At 50.3% G+C, this 19,169-nt stretch overlaps 1 protein-coding gene across 1 annotated transcript in view; it reads left to right on the top strand.

The window, feature by feature from the left end:
- DNAH3 (dynein axonemal heavy chain 3) overlaps positions 1-19,169 on the top strand; it is a 403,897-nt gene that overhangs the window by 190,127 nt on the left and 194,601 nt on the right. The window contains exon 36 of the mRNA XM_078777885.1: positions 5,848-6,089. Within this exon, the coding sequence (XP_078634011.1) occupies positions 5,848-6,089 (242 nt within the window). The remainder of the gene's footprint in view (positions 1-5,847; positions 6,090-19,169) is intronic.

The raw sequence follows: 19,169 nt of genomic DNA, 5'->3' as shown, positions 1-19,169 counted from the left end.
GGTGAGATATTCCACAAAGCTGTTTACAGTGTGAATGGTGAGATATTCCACAAAGCTGTTTACAGTATGAATGGTGAGATATTCCACAAAGCTGTTTACAGTGTGAATGGTGAGATATTCCACAAAGCATTGTTCAGTATGAATGGTGAGATATTCCCCAAAGCTGTTTGCAGTATGAATGGTGAGATATTCCACAAAGCTGTTTACAGTATGAATGGTGGGATATTCCACAAAGCTGTTTACAGTATGAATGGTGGGATATTCCACAAAGCTGTTTACAGTATGAATGGTGGGATATTCCACAAAGCATTGTTCAGTATGAATGGTGAGATATTCCACAAAGCTGTTCACAGTATGAATGGTGAGATATTCCACAAAGCTGTTTACAGTATGAATGGTGGGATATTCCACAAAGCATTGTTCAGTATGAATGGTGAGATATTCCACAAAGCTGTTTACAGTATGAATGGTGAGATATTCCACAAAGCATTGTTCAGTATGAATGGTGAGAAATTCCACAAAGCTGTTTACAGTATGAATGGTGGGATATTCCACAAAGCTGTTTGCAGTATGAATGGTGAGATATTCCACAAAGCTGTTTGCAGTATGAATGGTCGGATATTCCACAAAGCATTGTTCAGTATGAATGGTGAGATATTCCACAAAGCATTGTTCAGTATGAATGGTGAGATATTCCACAAAGCTGTTTACAGTATGAATGGTGAGATATTCCACAAAGCTGTTTACAGTATGAATGGTGAGATATTCCACAAAGCATTGTTCAGTATGAATGGTGGGATATTCCACAAAGCTGTTTACAGTATGAATGGTGGGATATTCCACAAAGCTGTTTACAGTATGAATGTTGAGATATTCCACAAAGCTGTTTACAGTATGAATGTTGAGATATTCCACAAAGCTGTTTACAGTATGAATGTTGAGATATTCCACAAAGCTGTTTACAGTATGAATGTTGAGATATTCCACAAAGCTGTTTACAGTATGAATGTTGAGATATTCCACAAAGCTGTTTACAGTATGAATGTTGAGATATTCCACAAAGCTGTTTACAGTATGAATGTTGAGATATTCCACAAAGCTGTTTACAGTATGAATGTTGAGATATTCCACAAAGCTGTTTACAGTATGAATGTTGAGATATTCCACAAAGCTGTTTACAGTATGAATGGTGAGATATTCCACAAAGCTGTTTACAGTATGAATGGTGAGATATTCCACAAAGCTGTTTACAGTATGAATGTTGAGATATTCCACAAAGCATTGTTCAGTGTGAATGGTGAGATATTCCACAAAGCTGTTTACAGTATGAATGGTGAGATATTCCACAAAGCATTGTTCAGTATGAATGGTGAGATATTCCACAAAGCTGTTTACAGTATGAATGGTGAGATATTCCACAAAGCTGTTTACAGTATGAATGGTGAGATATTCCACAAAGCTGTTTGTAGTATGAATGGTGAGATATTCCACAAAGCATTGTTCAGTATGAATGGTGAGATATTCCACAAAGCTGTTTACAGTATGAATGGTGAGATATTCCACAAAGCTGTTTACAGTATGAATGGTGAGATATTCCACAAAGCTGTTTACAGTATGAATGGTGAGATATTCCACAAAGCTCTTCACAGTATGAATGGTGAGATATTCCACAAAGCTGTTTGTAGTATGAATGGTGGGATATTCCACAAAGCATTGTTCAGTATGAATGGTGGGATATTCCACAAAGCTGTTTACAGTATGAATGGTGGGATATTCCACAAAGCATTGTTCAGTATGAATGGTGGGATATTCCACAAAGCTGTTTACAGTATGAATGGTGAGATATTCCACAAAGCTGTTTACAGTATGAATGGTGAGATATTCCACAAAGCATTGTTCAGTATGAATGGTGAGATATTCCACAAAGCATTGTTCAGTATGAATGGTGAGATATTCCACAAAGCTGTTTACAGTATGAATGGTGAGATATTCCACAAAGCTGTTTACAGTATGAATGGTGAGATATTCCACAAAGCTGTTTGCAGTATGAATGGTGAGATATTCCACAAAGCTGTTTACAGTATGAATGGTGAGATATTCCACCAGGCTGTTTACAGTATGAATGGTGAGATATTCCACAAAGCTGTTTACAGTATGAATGGTGAGATATTCCACAAAGCATTGTTCAGTATGAATGGTGAGATATTCCACAAAGCATTGTTCAGTATGAATGGTGAGATATTCCACAAAGCTGTTTACAGTATGAATGGTGAGATATTCCACAAAGCTGTTTACAGTATGAATGGTGAGATATTCCACAAAGCATTGTTCAGTATGAATGGTGAGATATTCCACAAAGCTGTTTACAGTATGAATGGTGGGATATTCCACAAAGCTGTTTACAGTATGAATGGTGAGATATTCCACAAAGCTGTTTGCAGTATGAATGGTGAGATATTCCACAAAGCATTGTTCAGTATGAATGGTGAGATATTCCACAAAGCTGTTTACAGTATGAATGGTGGGATATTCCACAAAGCATTGTTCAGTATGAATGGTGAGATATTCCACAAAGCTGTTTGCAGTATGAATGGTGAGATATTCCACAAAGCATTGTTCAGTATGAATGGTGAGATATTCCACAAAGCATTGTTCAGTATGAATGGTGAGATATTCCACAAAGCTGTTTACAGTATGAATGGTGGGATATTCCACAAAGCATTGTTCAGTATGAATGGTGAGATATTCCACAAAGCTGTTTACAGTATGAATGGTGGGATATTCCACAAAGCATTGTTCAGTATGAATGGTGAGATATTCCACAAAGCATTGTTCAGTATGAATGGTGAGATATTCCACAAAGCTGTTTACAGTATGAATGGTGGGATATTCCACAAAGCATTGTTCAGTATGAATGGTGAGATATTCCACAAAGCATTGTTCAGTATGAATGGTGAGATATTCCACAAAGCATTGTTCAGTATGAATGGTGAGATATTCCACAAAGCTGTTTACAGTATGAATGGTGGGATATTCCACAAAGCATTGTTCAGTATGAATGGTGGGATATTCCACAAAGCATTGTTCAGTATGAATGGTGAGATATTCCACAAAGCTGTTTACAGTATGAATGGTGAGATATTCCACAAAGCTGTTTACAGTATGAATGGTGAGATATTCCACAAAGCATTGTTCAGTATGAATGGCGGGATATTCCACAAAGCTGTTTACAGTATGAATGGTGAGATATTCCACAAAGCATTGTTCAGTATGAATGGTGAGATATTCCACAAAGCTGTTTACAGTATGAATGGTGAGATATTCCACAAAGCATTGTTCAGTATGAATGGTGAGATATTCCACAAAGCATTGTTCAGTATGAATGGTGAGATATTCCACAAAGCTGTTTACAGTATGAATGGTGAGATATTCCACAAAGCTGTTTACAGTATGAATGGTGAGATATTCCACAAAGCATTGTTCAGTATGAATGGTGAGATATTCCACAAAGCTGTTTACAGTATGAATGGTGGGATATTCCACAAAGCTGTTTACAGTATGAATGGTGAGATATTCCACAAAGCTGTTTGCAGTATGAATGGTGAGATATTCCACAAAGCATTGTTCAGTATGAATGGTGAGATATTCCACAAAGCTGTTTACAGTATGAATGGTGGGATATTCCACAAAGCATTGTTCAGTATGAATGGTGAGATATTCCACAAAGCTGTTTGCAGTATGAATGGTGAGATATTCCACAAAGCATTGTTCAGTATGAATGGTGAGATATTCCACAAAGCATTGTTCAGTATGAATGGTGAGATATTCCACAAAGCTGTTTACAGTATGAATGGTGGGATATTCCACAAAGCATTGTTCAGTATGAATGGTGAGATATTCCACAAAGCTGTTTACAGTATGAATGGTGGGATATTCCACAAAGCATTGTTCAGTATGAATGGTGAGATATTCCACAAAGCATTGTTCAGTATGAATGGCGGGATATTCCACAAAGCTGTTTGCATAATGAATGGTGGGATATTCCACAAAGCATTGTTCAGTACTAGGGCATGCCCGTACTATATATATATCTAAAATTATATCCCCCCCCTCTATTTACATGAAATGGTTTGGTCCATTCGCAAAGCCAAAGCGAACGGCTTGCGAGTACGGTGACAATCCCCCCCCTCTATTTACATGAAATGGTTTGGTTCATTCGCAAAGCCAAAGCGAACGGCTTGCGAGTACGGTGACAATACCCCCCCTCTATTTACATGAAATGGTTTGGTCCAAAGCGAACGGCTTGCGGAGTTTGGTAAAGAAATCGCCATAGCTCGGTAACTACTTCTCCGATTAATATGAAACCTTGAAAAGGCACATCCTCGGGTCCCCAGCAATATACCTGGCAAGTTTCAAGTATATCGGACCCGTGGTTGTCGAGAAACAGCGGTCACAGACACACAGACACACACACATACACACACACATACACACACACATACACACACACATACACACAGAGATTACTGGAATTATAGATAGACTAGGGCATGCCCGTACTATATATATATCTAAAATTATATCCCCCCCCTCTATTTACATGAAATGGTTTGGTCCATTCGCAAAGCCAAAGCGAACGGCTTGCGAGTACGGTGACAATCCCCCCCTCTATTTACATGAAATGGTTTGGTCCATTCGCAAAGCCAAAGCGAACGGCTTGCGAGTACGGTGACAATCCCCCCCCCCTCTATTTACATGAAATGGTTTGGTCCAAAGCGAACGGCTTGCGGAGTTTGGTAAAGAAATCGCCATAGCTCGGTAACTACTTGTCCGATTAATATGAAACCTTGAAAAGGCACATCCTCGGGTCCCCAGCAATATACCTGGCAAGTTTCAAGTATATCGGACCCGTGGTTGTCGAGAAACAGCGGTCACAGACAAACGACACACAGACACACAGACACACACACAAACACACACACATACACACACACATACACACAGAGATTACTGGAATTATAGATAGATAGATAGATGAATGGTGAGATATTCCACAAAGCTGTTTACAGTATGAATGGTGAGATATTCCACAAAGCTGTTTACAGTATGAATGGTGAGATATTCCACAAAGCATTGTTCAGTATGAATGGTGAGATATTCCACCAAGCTGTTTACAGTATGAATGGTGAGATATTCCACCAAGCTGTTTACAGTATGAATGGTGAGATATTCCACAAAGCTGTTTACAGTATGAATGTTGAGATATTCCACCAAGCTGTTTACAGTATGAATGTTGAGATATTCCACCAAGCTGTTTACAGTATGAATGGTGAGATATTCCACCAGGCTGTTTACAGTATGAATGGTGGGAAATCCTGCAATGCTTTTCACAGTGCGAATGGGTGGATATCCCAAAGCTTGCTTATAGTGCAGCTACAATATATTTTTTTTTATGTGGTGTCCAAAAGCCATGAAAACACGAAGCACGGGGCTGCAAATGTAGAATCAGGTCATGCTCATGGCTTGTGGAAGATATGTTTTTGTGTTTTTCCAGTAACTTTGTGCATGGCTGGTGGAAGATATGTTTTAGAACTCTGTTATGCTCGAGGCTCGTGGAATTTTCTTTTGTTTGCACCCCCAGCCACGAAAGTCGAAGCAGGTCCCAATTTTGTGCATTTTTATTTTCATCTGAAGGCATAAAGTTTGAAGTGTTTTCCAAGGCTTGACCCTCCCTACATTACCCATTTTAGATTCCATAGTGTCGTCCCACATGGAGATCACCTTTCAATGTAAACTCCTTGAAATGTTACCACCACATGTTTTCTCTTCCTTCCCCGAACAATACAGCACAAACGATGGATGAACTTGCCATTGAGTATCGCATAATCAACCCCAAGGCCATTACCTTGGGCCAACTGTACGGCTGCTTTGACCCAGTCAGTTATGAATGGACGAACGGTGTCCTCTCGAACACCTTCCGAGAGCAGGCGGCTTCCACGGGTCGGTGTCGCCATTGGATCATCTTCGATGGGCCTGTAGATGCTGTCTGGATTGAGAACCTCAACACTGTTTTGGATGACAACAAGAAGGTAGTTCTATTTGGCATTTGGATGATGGGATAAGGATTATGCATGATAGTGTTGCAGGAACAGTCAAAGCGGGGGTAATGGGAGTAAGATAGCGAAAACATGGACCTGCAACCACGTAGGACCTTCCGGCCATGTCAGGTAACAGCCATGCTGAGACTGGCAATCTCAAGGACGTGAAGTTACGAGAAGCTTGGACTGCCAGCAAATGAGTGCACGGTTGTGGGGTATTAAAACGCCGAGGAGGGGGGGAGGAGAACAGTCAGTCAAGAGTCAAGAGTTGAGAGTCGAGTACGGATGGTTTGACAGTAAAGTTGAGGGATGCACCGGGTGGAGTCAGCAGCGCAGTTCCAGTCCCGCTGAGCCCAGCAAAATGGGGTTAGAAGGTGCAAGCAGAACAACGGAGAGGGCTGTGAGTGAGAGAAAGGTGCACGGCAAGACTTTGAGGATGGCGGTCCAAGCGTCGCGCAAGGTGAAGCCATTGGCTGGTGGCCGCAAGCCCGAACCCGGTTGAACCTGTCATCTCTCCTGCCGAGACCATTGAGGCCAGACTTCGCCAGTCGGCACAAACATCGCGGTTCTTTCGGTGTCGTGGCCTCTATCTCTGTCTTCAGTGCGTGTGGGTGATTGGGCCAGAAAGTATTTTTTTAACCTCAACCACCGAAGGTCGATGGAGGTTGTGTTTTCGCGTCTGTCTGTGAACAGGATATCTCAAAAAGTTATTGACAGATTTGGACGATATTTGGTGGACAGGATGAGTGTGTGACGAGGACGAATTTATTAGATTTTAGTGAAGATCCGACTCCGAGAAATTTTTAAAGTCATTCTTCACCATTGAAAGAAGGGGCCAAACGATAAATAGCACTATATCTCAAAAAGTTATGGACGAATTCTGACCAAACTAGGTGGATGAGTTGGTTAGATGACAACATCAAGTCAATTCGATTTTGGTTCAGGGCTGGATCTCGGTCCGGCCTATCAGAGGATACAAAACGTAAACCATTCAGCTTGGCGGAGGTATCTGCTCTACTAAGTGCCGTTCTAATTTTTGTATGCATCGTCGAGGCTCGTGGAAGAGCTAATACACTGAACAGATCAGGACGTACAGACAACAAGACTGATAGTTTAACAAAAGCATAGCCGGGCTTGGATCTGCTGAGTGGAGGATCTGCTGTCCCCGTGTCATGTGACCAGTTCCTCCACTCTGACTGGTAGATGTGTGTGAGGGCTATGCATACATACACCGAATGGACAGACAGACAAACGCTGTTCCAGACGACATTGCGCTATGCGCTATGCTGTAAAAACGGGGCACAAAAGGAACAGTACAGAGATGGGGGAAACACCACCAGCAGAGCTGAAGGCCAGGATAGAGGGAGATGGGCAAACAATGGGTGCGGGGTGGAATGGAAGCGTAGTGGGTTGGAGAGGATGCATGGGGTGAATAATACAGAAACAATACAATATGGATACAATATGGATACAATATGGATACAATAACAAGATGATATGCAATAAAATAACAATACAATAACAATATACAATAACAATATGGATACAATATGGATAAAATAACAATATGATATGCAATAAAATAACAATACAATAACACCATACAATAACAATTGGATATAATATGGATACAATATGGATACGATATGGAAACGATAACAATATGATATGCAATAAAATAACAATACAATAACACTATACAATAACAATATGGATACAATATGGATAAAATAACAATATGATATGCAATAAAATAACAATACAATAACACTATACAATAACAATATGGATACAATATGGATAAAATAACAATATGATATGCAATAAAATAACAATACAATAACACCATACAATAACAATTGGATATAATATGGATACAATATGGATACGATATGGAAACGATAACAATATGATATGCAATAAAATAACAATACAATAACACTATACAATAACAATATGGATACAATATGGATAAAATAACAATATGATATGCAATAAAATAACAATACAATAACACTATACAATAACAATATGGATACAATATGGATAAAATAACAATATGATATGCAATAAAATAACAATACAATAACACCATACAATAACAATTGGATATAATATGGATAAAATATGGATACAATATGGAAACAATAACAATATGATATGCAATAAAATAACAATACAATAACACTATACAATAACAATATGGATACAATATGGATAAAATAACAATATGATATGCAATAAAATAACAATACAATAACACTATACAATAACAATATGGATACAATATGGATAAAATAACTATGATATGCAATAAAATAACAATACAATAACACCATACAATAACAATTGGATATAATATGGATACAATATGGATACAATATGGAAACAATAACAATATGATATGCAATAAAATAACAATACAATAACACTATACAATAACAATATGGATACAATATGGATAAAATAACAATATGATATGCAATAAAATAACAATACAATAACACTATACAATAACAATTGGATACAATATGGATACAATATAGATACAATATAGAAACAATAACAATATGATATGCAATAAAATAACAATACAATAACACTATACAATAACAATATGGATACAATATGGATACAATAACAATATGATATGCAATAAAAAATAACAATACAATAACACTATACAATAACAATATGGATACAATATGGATATTGATACAATATGGATCCAGAAAGAAACTCTCAGAAGGGTAAACTGGATATTTGGAAGGAGGAGGAATTGGGGAGTGGTGGGGGTTTAACGAGGGTACAAACGATCATTGTTTTGGATTGGAGATGATATGAGATGGTGGTGAACAACTGCCTTGAAGACCTGGAGGGATAGTCAGGGGCCTTAATGTCAAATTTTCCAGAAATCGTGACCTGGTGGATTAAAGCACTAAATTTGTCACAGCTGTTCCTTGGAGTATGGAGATCAATTCCAGAAGGGGTGCCCAAAAATCTGAACACTGAGCCATTACTGGAGCTATATATGTTACTGTGGCGGACACGAAAGCTCACTGGCACGAGGGCATCATTCCGCGCACCAAGTGGGCGGCGGCCACGCCCAAGGGGTAGGCGTGGCCGCGGGATATACACCGGGCGCGCAGCCCGGAACGCTCCAGTGTTACAGTGGAGCTCTTGAATAAAGACTCTTACAACTTACCGCGTTGTCCGCTTCCTCCTTGCTTACAAGCAGCGCGCGTAACACCGCGCTTTATTGGTGACCTCGACGTTCTGGTCAGCCGTCACTGACCACCCGAACCCGCCACAGCCATGGCAACCAACGCGATAGCGATAAAGCTCCCCGAGTTCTGGGAAGCTCAGGCGGAGATCTGGTTCCTGCAGGCCGAAGCCCAGTTCAGGCTTCGACGCATCACGGCGGACGAGACATGCTACTGCCACGTGGTCGCCTCCCTCGGGGCCGGCGCGGCCGCCGGCGTCGTGTCGGTCCTGAGGAACTCACCGGCCGACGACAGGTACGAGGCGATCAAGCGTCTCCTCCTCACCACGTTCGGCCTCACGGTGGACGCACGGGCCGATCGCCTCTTGGACCTCCCCGAGCTCGGTGACACGTGACCATCGGTCCGAATGGACCATATGCTGTCGCTCATGGGCGACGAAACCCCGAACGCTCTATTCCGGGCGTTATTTCGACGCCAGCTGCCGGCACGAGTACGCCTCGCGTTGGCCGGTTCCGCGACAACGGAACCCCGCGAGCTTGCGGCCGAGGCCGACAAGTTCTACGCGGCTTTGGACACGCAGGCGAGTTTCGGTGTGGCCGTAACGGCTCCCGAGCCCGAAACTGCTGCAGGTGCCCACCCCTACTACGCGGCGCACCGCGTAGCCACTGAACCTCCTGCGGGTGCCCACCCCTGCTCCGAGGGGCGCCTCGTGGCGGCTGCCACGCCCCGCCCACCACCACCGCGGAAACCGCGGCCTCCGGCTTCGCCGCAAACCTGGTGCCATTTCCACGCTAGGTTCGGCCACGAGGCTCGGCAATGTCGCCCGCCGTGCTCATTCGGCAGGTCGGGAAACGCCCGGGCCGGCCCTCGGTAGTGGCACTGAGCGCCGGCCGATTAAACAGCCTCCTGTACATAACGGACACCTTATCCGGGCGCCGTTACCTGTGCAACACGGGAGCGCAGGTGACTGTCGTTCCCGCCGGTACGTCCGACAAGCAGTCCGCGGGCCAGGGCCCCGCGCTGCTTGCTGCCAACGGTACGCCCATTCGCACGTACGGAAAACGCTGCCTTTCTCTGCGGTTCGGAGGGCAGGTTTTCCGATGGTCGTTCGTGACTGCCGACGTGCCTATGGCACTGCTCGGCGCGGACTTCCTCTGTGCCAATGGCCTGTTGGTCGACGTCGAGCACAGAAGGCTTGTCCAGGCTGAGACATTCAGCTCGCTTGCTTGCGCGCTGCCTGCCTCGTTGAGCAGCTCACGGCGCGGCTCATCGAGCGGCTCGCCGAGCGGCTTGCTGAGCGGTTCGGTTCCGACCAGGTTCATCTGCACGCTTCCGGCAGCGGACGAATTCACCCGCCTCCTCGCCCGTTTCCCGGCCCTTACGAGGCCCACCTTCTCGGCGGGGACCGTCAAGCACGGGGTGGAACATCACATCCCTACCGCCGGGCCACCGGTCTACGCCCGAGCACGCCGCCTCGAGCCAACGAAGCTCGCGGTTGCTAAAGCGGAGTTTGCTACGCTGGAGCGGCTCGGCATCGTGCGGCGCTCCGAGAGCGCTTGGGCATTGCCGCTCCACATCGTGCCCAAGCCCGGCGGGGGATGGCGACCGTGCGGGGACTACCGCCGTCTCAACGACGCCACCACCCCCGACCGCTACCTCGTCCCCCATATTCAGGACTTTTCCACCCGCTTGGCGAATATGTCCTTCTTCTCGAAGGTGGACCTCATACGCGGTTACCACCAGGTCCCCGTCAGGCCGGAGGACATCCCGAAGACGGCTGTCATCACGCCATTCGGTCTTTTCGAATTTCTTCGGATGCCCTTCTGTTTGAAGAATGCGGCTCAGGCGTTCCAGCGCCTCATGGACAGCGTCTTGCGCGACTTGGATTTCATCTACGTCTATCTGGATGACATCCTCGTCGCAAGCGCGTCCCGCGAAGAGCACCGACACCATCTCCGCACGCTCTTCGAACATCTGGGCCAGCACGGCCTGATCGTGAACCCCGCCAAGTGCCGGTTCGGTGTCGCCGAAATCGACTTTTTGGGGCACCGCGTCACCAGGCACGGGGCCATCCCCCTCCCGGCCAAGGTGGAGGCGGTGAAGGGGTTTCCGCGCCCCCGCACGATCAGGGGGCTCCAGGAGTTCCTGGGCATGGTAAACTTTTACAACCGTTTCCTGCCCCGCATCGCCCAGCTCCTGCGCCCCTTGCACGAGGCCCTCCGAGGGACGCCGTGTAAAAGTGACGTCACCTGGACCGAGCAGATGGACGCGGCGTTCTCGGGCGCGAAGCTCGCCTTGGCCAACGCCACCATGCTCGCGCACCCGGCGCCCGATGCACCGATCGCCCTCACCACCGACGCCTCGGACTACGCAGTGGGCGCGGTACACGAGCAATGGGTGCGTGGAGCTTGGCAACCGCTGGCGTTCTTCAGCCGGCAGCTTCGCCCGCCCGAACGCCGGCACAGTACCTTCGACCGCGAGTTGATCGGGCTCCACCTGGCGGTCAGGCACTTCCGCCATCTGCTCGAGGGCCGTGCGTTCACGGCCTTCGTCGACCACAAGCCACTGGTGTTCGCGATGGGCAAGGTCGCCGAGCCGTGGTCGGCCCGGCAGCAGCGTCACCTCTCGGCCGTGTCCGAATACACGACGGACATCCGGCACGTCGTGGGGAAGGACAACCCGGTGGCGGATTGCCTTTCCCGGTCCATTGCCCACGCGGTCCACCTCGGCATCGACTATGCCCGGATGGCGGCGGACCAGGCCGCCGACCCCGACGTCCAGGCCTTGCGGACCGCCGTTACGGGCCTCCGCGTCACCGAGGTGCCGTTCAACGGCGCGGGCACAGCCCTCTGGTGCGACGTCTCCCTCGGGCGGCCTCGCCCCATCGTGCCCGCGGGCTGGCAGCGCCGGATTTTCGACTCCATCCACGGCCTGTCCCACCCGGGCACGAGGGCCTCCCAGAGGTTGATCGCCGACAAGTTTGTCTGGCATGGCCTCCGGAAGGCCGTCCGCGGCTGGGCCAGGACGTGCCTCGTGTGCCAGCGCGCGAAGGTGCACCGACACACCCAGGCCCCATTGGCCCCGTTTGCGGTGCCGGAACGTCGGTTTGACCACGTTCACGTGGACCTGGTGGGACCTCTGCCCCCCTCGCGGGGTTTCACCCACGTCCTGACCATGATGGACCGCACCACCCGGTGGCAGGAGGCCGTGCCTTTGGCGTCAACGACGGCGGCGGACGTCGCGCAGGCGTTCATTGCCACCAAGGTCGCCCGGTTAGGCGCCCCCTCAGACATCTCGTCCGACCGCGGCCCCCAGTTCACCTCAGAGCTCTGGGGGGCGGTCGCGCGGGGGCTCGGGGTCCAGCTGCACCGCACCACGGCCTACCACCCCCAGGCTAACGGCCTGTGCGAGCGGTTCCACCGCTCGTTTAAGGCCGCGCTCCGGGCGACCCTCCGCGACGGCGGCTGGGTCGACAGGCTCCCCTGGGTGCTGCTGGGCCTCCGGACGGCGCCCAAGGACGACCTGCGCGCATCCGCGGCAGAGTTGGTCTTCGGGCAACCGCTGCGGGTGCCGGCGAGTTCCTCCCCGACTCCACGGCACCATGGTCCGCGGCGCAGGAGCGCTCCGCGCTGCAGGAGACCGCCCCGGTGCCCACGGCGCACCACGGGCACCCACCTACGCACGTCGCCCCGGAGCTTCGCACCGCGGAGTACGTCTTCGTCCGGCACGACGCCCACCGGACACCACTGCGGCCCCCGTACGACGGGCCTTTCCGGGTGCTGGAGACCGGGGTGAAACATTTCATCTTGGACATCGGCGGCACTCCTGACCGGGTCTCCATAGACCGCCTCAAGCCGGCCCACCTCGACGTGGACCACCCACTGCCGGTGGCTCGGCCCCCGCGTCGGGGCCGCCCCCCGGCGGGCAGACCCCCAGCACCGCCCGGCCCCGCCGGCACGCCGCCCCCCGAGCCTGCACCCATCCCGGGTGCAGCCGGAGGCATCCCAGCTGGCATCCCTGCACCCCGGACGCCGCCAGTCGCCAGAGGGCGCTTCGGCCGGGTCATTCGTCTGCCCCGCAAACTGGCCCTCCAGGTGTGCGGGAATTCTGGGGGGGCGCGTGTGGCGGACACGAAAGCTCACTGGCGCGAGGGCATCATTCCGCGCACCAAGTGGGCGGCGGCCATGCCCGAGGAGTAGGCATGGCCGCGGGATATACACTGGGCACGCAGCCCGGAACGCTCCAGTGTTACAGTGGAGCTCTTGAATAAAGACTCTTACAACTTACCGCGTTGTCCGCTTCCTCCTTGCTTACAAGCAGCGTGCGTAACACCGTGCTTTATTACCACCCCAATATCTGGCCAAAAATATCATCGGCAAAATTACACCATTTACCTTAATAATGTTCCTAATAGATCACAAAATAAAAGAAACAGTCTCATCTTTGTAACATAAAAGAGTAATTAACTGGCATAATTATTAGCTTAATTGTATTACTCTATTGATGAAGAACCATGGGTATAAATCAAAATGGCCACCATTATTGTGCTGAAAGATCACGATTTCGAAGCAAAATGCAAGAGTGACAGCGCAGTGAATGAGGATGCCCGTCGGCAATCACAACGACAAGCCACTACCCCATCACCAAGTCTTGACTCTTGTATATTCTTCTCAGAGTCCTCTGGAAGACTACACCTTTGTGCTTCAATGCAGCTCGACAGGGACCTTAGGAAAATGGCCACAGAGTTGGAGGACATAGCATTACCGGCAAGAATAGCCAGAGGTATCACAACAATTGCCTTACTGCCTCCAAAAATCGCTATCGCTCGATGCAACGGTGTCGAAGTCACACGACATCAAGCATCAACGAAGAACAGGAGCTCGAAGCCAGGACATTTGCTGAACTGGTGTCTTACATCGAATGTCAAGTGGAACGGGAGTTCTTCTTCAAGCTTTCTGAGCTGCATGACGTATTTCTGAACAGACTTATAAAAAAAAACAAAAAAAAAAACAAACAGACCGTGAGCTATTGAAGTGTGGATGCAAGGCAGAGCCTCTGCGCTACCGTAAATGTAGATGCAGCGAAGCTGGTCAGTTGCGTACTGCTCTCTGCCATTGTGGTGGCAACTGCGATGCCAGTATTGACTAAGGTATTAGTAAACTGAGACTTTTGAAACAAGATTCACCGAGAAAAAAAAGGTATGTACCTTACAGTCACGTGAAAAAGTAAGTACACCCCATGTAAAGTTTTGACTTTATTAACATATTTCAACATACAGCTATTTGATATTCATTTCAACAATATTGATAGATAAAGGTGATATAATATAACAAATATCATGAAACATTTACATTTTGTAGTCCATTGTATAATTTAAATGAACTTAAATGCAAATTTCGCATGTGGAAAAAGTAAGTACACCCTTGGCTCTAATCGGTGGTGTTGCCCCCTTTGGCAGAAACAACCTCAAGTAGGCGTTTCTTCTAACTGTCTTCCAGTCTCTTACATCGACTGGGAGAAATTTTTGCCCACTCCTCCATGCAGAATTCTTTCAGCTGTGCGATGTTTGAGGGGTTTCTTGCATGCACAGCTCGTTTCAAATCCCCCCACAACATCTCGATGGGATTTAGATCTGGGCTTTGATTTGGCCATTCCAGAACCCTCCATTTCTTTCTTTTCAGCCATTCCTTGGTGGATTTACTGGATTTACTGGTATGGTCATTGTCATGATGCAAGGTCCACCTTCGGTTGAGCTTCAACTTTCCGACAGATGGCCTCACATTATCCTCAAGCACCCTCTGGTACAATGAAGAATTCATAGTGGATTCTATGATGGTGAGCTGCCCAGGCCCTGATGCAGCAAAGCTGCCCCAAACCATAATATTTCCACCACCATGCTTTACACTTGGTATCAGGTTCTTGTGGTCAAATGCTGTCTTTGGTTTTCGCCAAACATGTCTTCTGGTACTGTGGCCAAATAGCTCCACCTTTGACTCATCTGTCCAGAACACATTGTTCCAGAAGTGCTGGTCTTTGCCGAGGTGTTCATTGGCAAACTTTAGTCTTGCCCTGATGTTCTTTCTGGACAGCAAAGGTTTCCTCCTGACACACCTCCCATGTAGATCAAATTTGTGCAGCCTCTTTCTAATGGTAGACTCGTGCACTTTGACATCAACAGTGGCAGGAGCTACCTGTAGGTCCCGTGATGACATTCTGGGGTTCTTCGAGACTTCTTTCAGCATCTTGCGGTCTGCTCTCGGGCTGAACTTGCTGGGGCGGCCTGGCCTGAACAAGTTGGCAGTTGTTTGGAATCTTCTCCACTTGTAGATGATCTTGCGGACAGTCGAATGATTGATTTCAAATTGTTTGGAGATCTTTTTAAATCCATTCCCAGACTCGTCGGCATCTATAACCTTCTTTCTGAAGGCCTCAGAGAGCTCTTTTGATCTCGGCATGGTGATGCCGCATACTTCAACAACAAAGCAATCCAAACCAAATGTCTGAGGTTTAAATAAGACAGGTTCCTCAAAGATCCTCTCTAACGATGTTCTAATCATTTGCACCTGAGCTGGTGCACCTGATTCTAATTTTAGGTATTTGTAGTGATAAATGTAGGGGTGAACTTACTTTTTCCACATGCGAAATTTGCATTTATGTTTATTTAAATTATACAATGGACTACATATTGTAAATGTTTCATGACATTTGTTATATTATATTGAAGGAGCTGCGCTCCAACGCGAGTCGAAAGAATTGACGCGACCAAAGACGGAATTCGTCCGAGTTGCTTTATTGAAACAAAACAGCTCAGGTATTCTGACAAGCCCGTTTATCGGGCAGCAATATATATACACATTTATGCCGGGGCGTTTGCCCGGAAAAACCGAGACCGGGCATGCCCGGGTGTCAAGGGCGAGTCCTGGAAAGGCGAGTCTGGACATGCCCGGGCGTCCTGGACGCGGCCTGGCAAGTCGAGGCTGGGCGTGCCCGAGCGCTCTGGGCGAGCCCTGGAAAGGCGAGAGCGGGCATGCCCGGACGCTCTGGGCGAGCCCTGGAAAGGCGAGTCTGGACATGCCCGGGCGTCCTGGACGCGGCCTGGCAAGTCGAGGCTGGGCGTGCCCGGGCGCTCTGGGCGAACCCTGGAAAGGCGAGAGCGGGCATGCCCGGGAAAGACGAGAGCGGGCGTGCCCGGGAGGTTCGGGCGTGCCGGGGAACAGCGAGTCCGGGCATGCCCAGGAGAGGCGCGTCTGGGCCCGTCCGGACGAGCCCGGCATGGCGATCGCGCCCTGGCCGCATCCTGGCAGGTGCAAGGCGATTGTGTACATTCAGCGGGAACCGCTACACACGCCCCTCCAGAATCGACCTGCACCGGCAGGGTCAATTTAAGGGGGTCCGGATGACCCGGCCGAAGCGACCCCTGGAGGGTCGTGGGGGTGGGGGGGTCCGATCTGGTGGTGGGTGGTCGAGCGGGGGGAACTGTGGACGGGGGGCGGCCTCGCCGTGGAGGAAGGGCCAACCGTGGTGGTCGGTCGACGTCCACGTGCGCCGGTTTGAGGCGGTCCACAGAGATCCGGTCCGACCGGCCGCCGACGTCGACGACGAAGGACTTGTCGCCCCGTCGCAGGACCCGGAAGGGCCCGTCGTACGGCGGCCGGAGTGGCCCCCGGTGCGCGTCATGACGCACAAAGACGTACTCCACTGTGCGAAGCGCCGGGGGGACGTAGGACTGGGGGCCACCGTGGCGGGACGTTGGCACGGGGGCAAATCGTTGGGCGGCCTCCTGGAGGTCCGAGCGCTGGTGTGCGGCGGACCAGGGACTGGTAGCGTCGGGCACGAACTCGCCTGGGACGCGGAGCGGCTGGCCGTAGACGAGCTCGGCGGCGGACGCCCGGAGGTCCTCCTTGGGGGCTGTGCGGAGGCCCAAAAGGACCCACGGCAGCTGGTCGGTCCAACCGTCGTCCTGAAGGCCGGCCATGAGTGCGGCCTTCATGGAGCGGTGAAACCGCTCGCACAACCCGTTGGCTTGGGGGTGGTAGGCAGTGGTGCAGTGCAGCGTGACCCCCAACGAGCGGGCGACCACGCCCCAAAGTTCGGACGTGATCTGTGGGCCGCGGTTGGACGAGATGTCCGCCGGTGCGCCGAAGCGCGCGACCCAGGTGGCGATGAACGCCTGCGCCACATTGGCGGTGGTGGCGGTGGTGGTGGAGGTGAGGGGCACGGCCTCCGGCCACCTGGTGGTCCTGTCCACCATGGTGAGCAGGTGGGTGAACCCCCGCGATGGGGGCAGGGGACCCACCAGGTCCACGTGGACGTGGTCGAAACGCCGTGCAGGCACGGTGAAAGGTGCTAGCGGGGCCTGGGTGTGGCGGTGGACCTTGGCCCACTGGCAGGCCGTGCAGGCGTTGGCCCAGTCGCGGACGTTCCGTTGAAGGCCGTGCCAGACGAAACGCGCCGACACCAGCTTCTGAGAAGCTTTCCGGGCCGGATGAGAAAGGCTGTGGATGGAGGCGAAGATGCGGCGCTGCCAGGAAACGGGCACGATGGGGCGAGGCTGGCCCTGGGAGACGTCGCAGAGCAGGACGGTGCCCGCGAAGGGGATGTCGGCCAGGCGGAGGGCCGTGTCCGCCGCCCGGAGGGCCTGCACCGAGGTGTCGGTGGTCTGGTCGGCCGCCATGAGCGCGAAGTCCACGCCGAGGTGGACCGCGTTCGCGCTGGCCCGAGAAAGACAGTCGGCCACGGCGTTGTCTTTGCCGGCGACGTGCCGGATGTCCGTGGTGAATTCCGATACGGCGGAGAGGTGGCGCTGCTGGCGGGCCGACCACGGCTCCGTTACTTTGGCCATTGCGTAGACCAACGGCTTGTGGTCGACGAAAGCCGTGAACGGGCGGCCCTCCAGGAGGTGTCGGAAATGGCGAACGGCCAGGAATAGACCGAGCAGCTCGCGGTCGAACGTGCTGTATTTTAACTCGTTCGGCCGGAGTTGCCGGCTGAAAAAAGCGAATGGCTGCCAAACCCCATCCACCCATTGTTCATGGACGGCGCCCACCTCGTAGTTGGAGGCGTCCGTAGTGAGGGCGATGGGCGCGTTGAGCACCGGGTGAGCCAGCAGCGTTGCGTCGGCGAGGGCCCGTTTTGCGCTCGCGAAGGCCGCGTCCATGGCCGCGGACCAAACGATGTCATGCTTGGCCGGCTTGCCCCGGAGGGCCTCGTAAAGGGGCCGCATGAGCTGAGCAGCGCGGGGCACGAATCGGTGATAAAAATTCACCATGCCGAGGAACTCTTGTAGGGCCTTGATGGAACGGGGACGCGGGAACGTGGTGATGGCCTCGACCTTGGTCGGCAGTGGCACGGCCCCGGTCTTGGTGATGCGGTGGCCCAAAAGTCAACGGTCGTCGTGCCGAAGTGGCATTTGGCCGGGTTGACAATTAAGCCGTGCTCGCTGAGGCGACCGAACAGTGTTCGGAGGTGGAGGAGGTGCTCGGCGCGGGACGTGCTGGCGACGAGGATGTCGTCCAGACAGACGAAAAGAAATGGCAGGTCGCGCAGCACGCCGTCCATTAAGCGCTGGAACGCCTGGGCCGCGTTCTTGAGGCCAAACGGCATCCTCAAAAATTTGAACAGCCCGAACGGCGTGATGACGGCCGTCTTCGGGACGTCGGCCGCTCGGACAGGTACCTGGTGGTATCCCCGTTTCAGGTCAATTTTGGAAAATATGACCCGTCCCGCCAAACGGGCGGAAAAGTCCTGGATGTGCGGGATCCGGTACCTGTCGGGGGTGGTAGCGTCGTTGAGGCGGCGGTAGTCGCCACACGGGCGCCATCCGCCCCCCGGCTTTGGCACGATGTGC

The sequence above is a fragment of the Myxine glutinosa genome, chromosome 1, assembly GCF_964187855.1.
Source record: "Myxine glutinosa chromosome 1, kmMyxGlut1.1, whole genome shotgun sequence".
NCBI classification, from domain to species: Eukaryota; Metazoa; Chordata; class Myxini; order Myxiniformes; family Myxinidae; genus Myxine; species Myxine glutinosa.
This window is presented reverse-complemented; position numbering and strand designations above follow the sequence as displayed.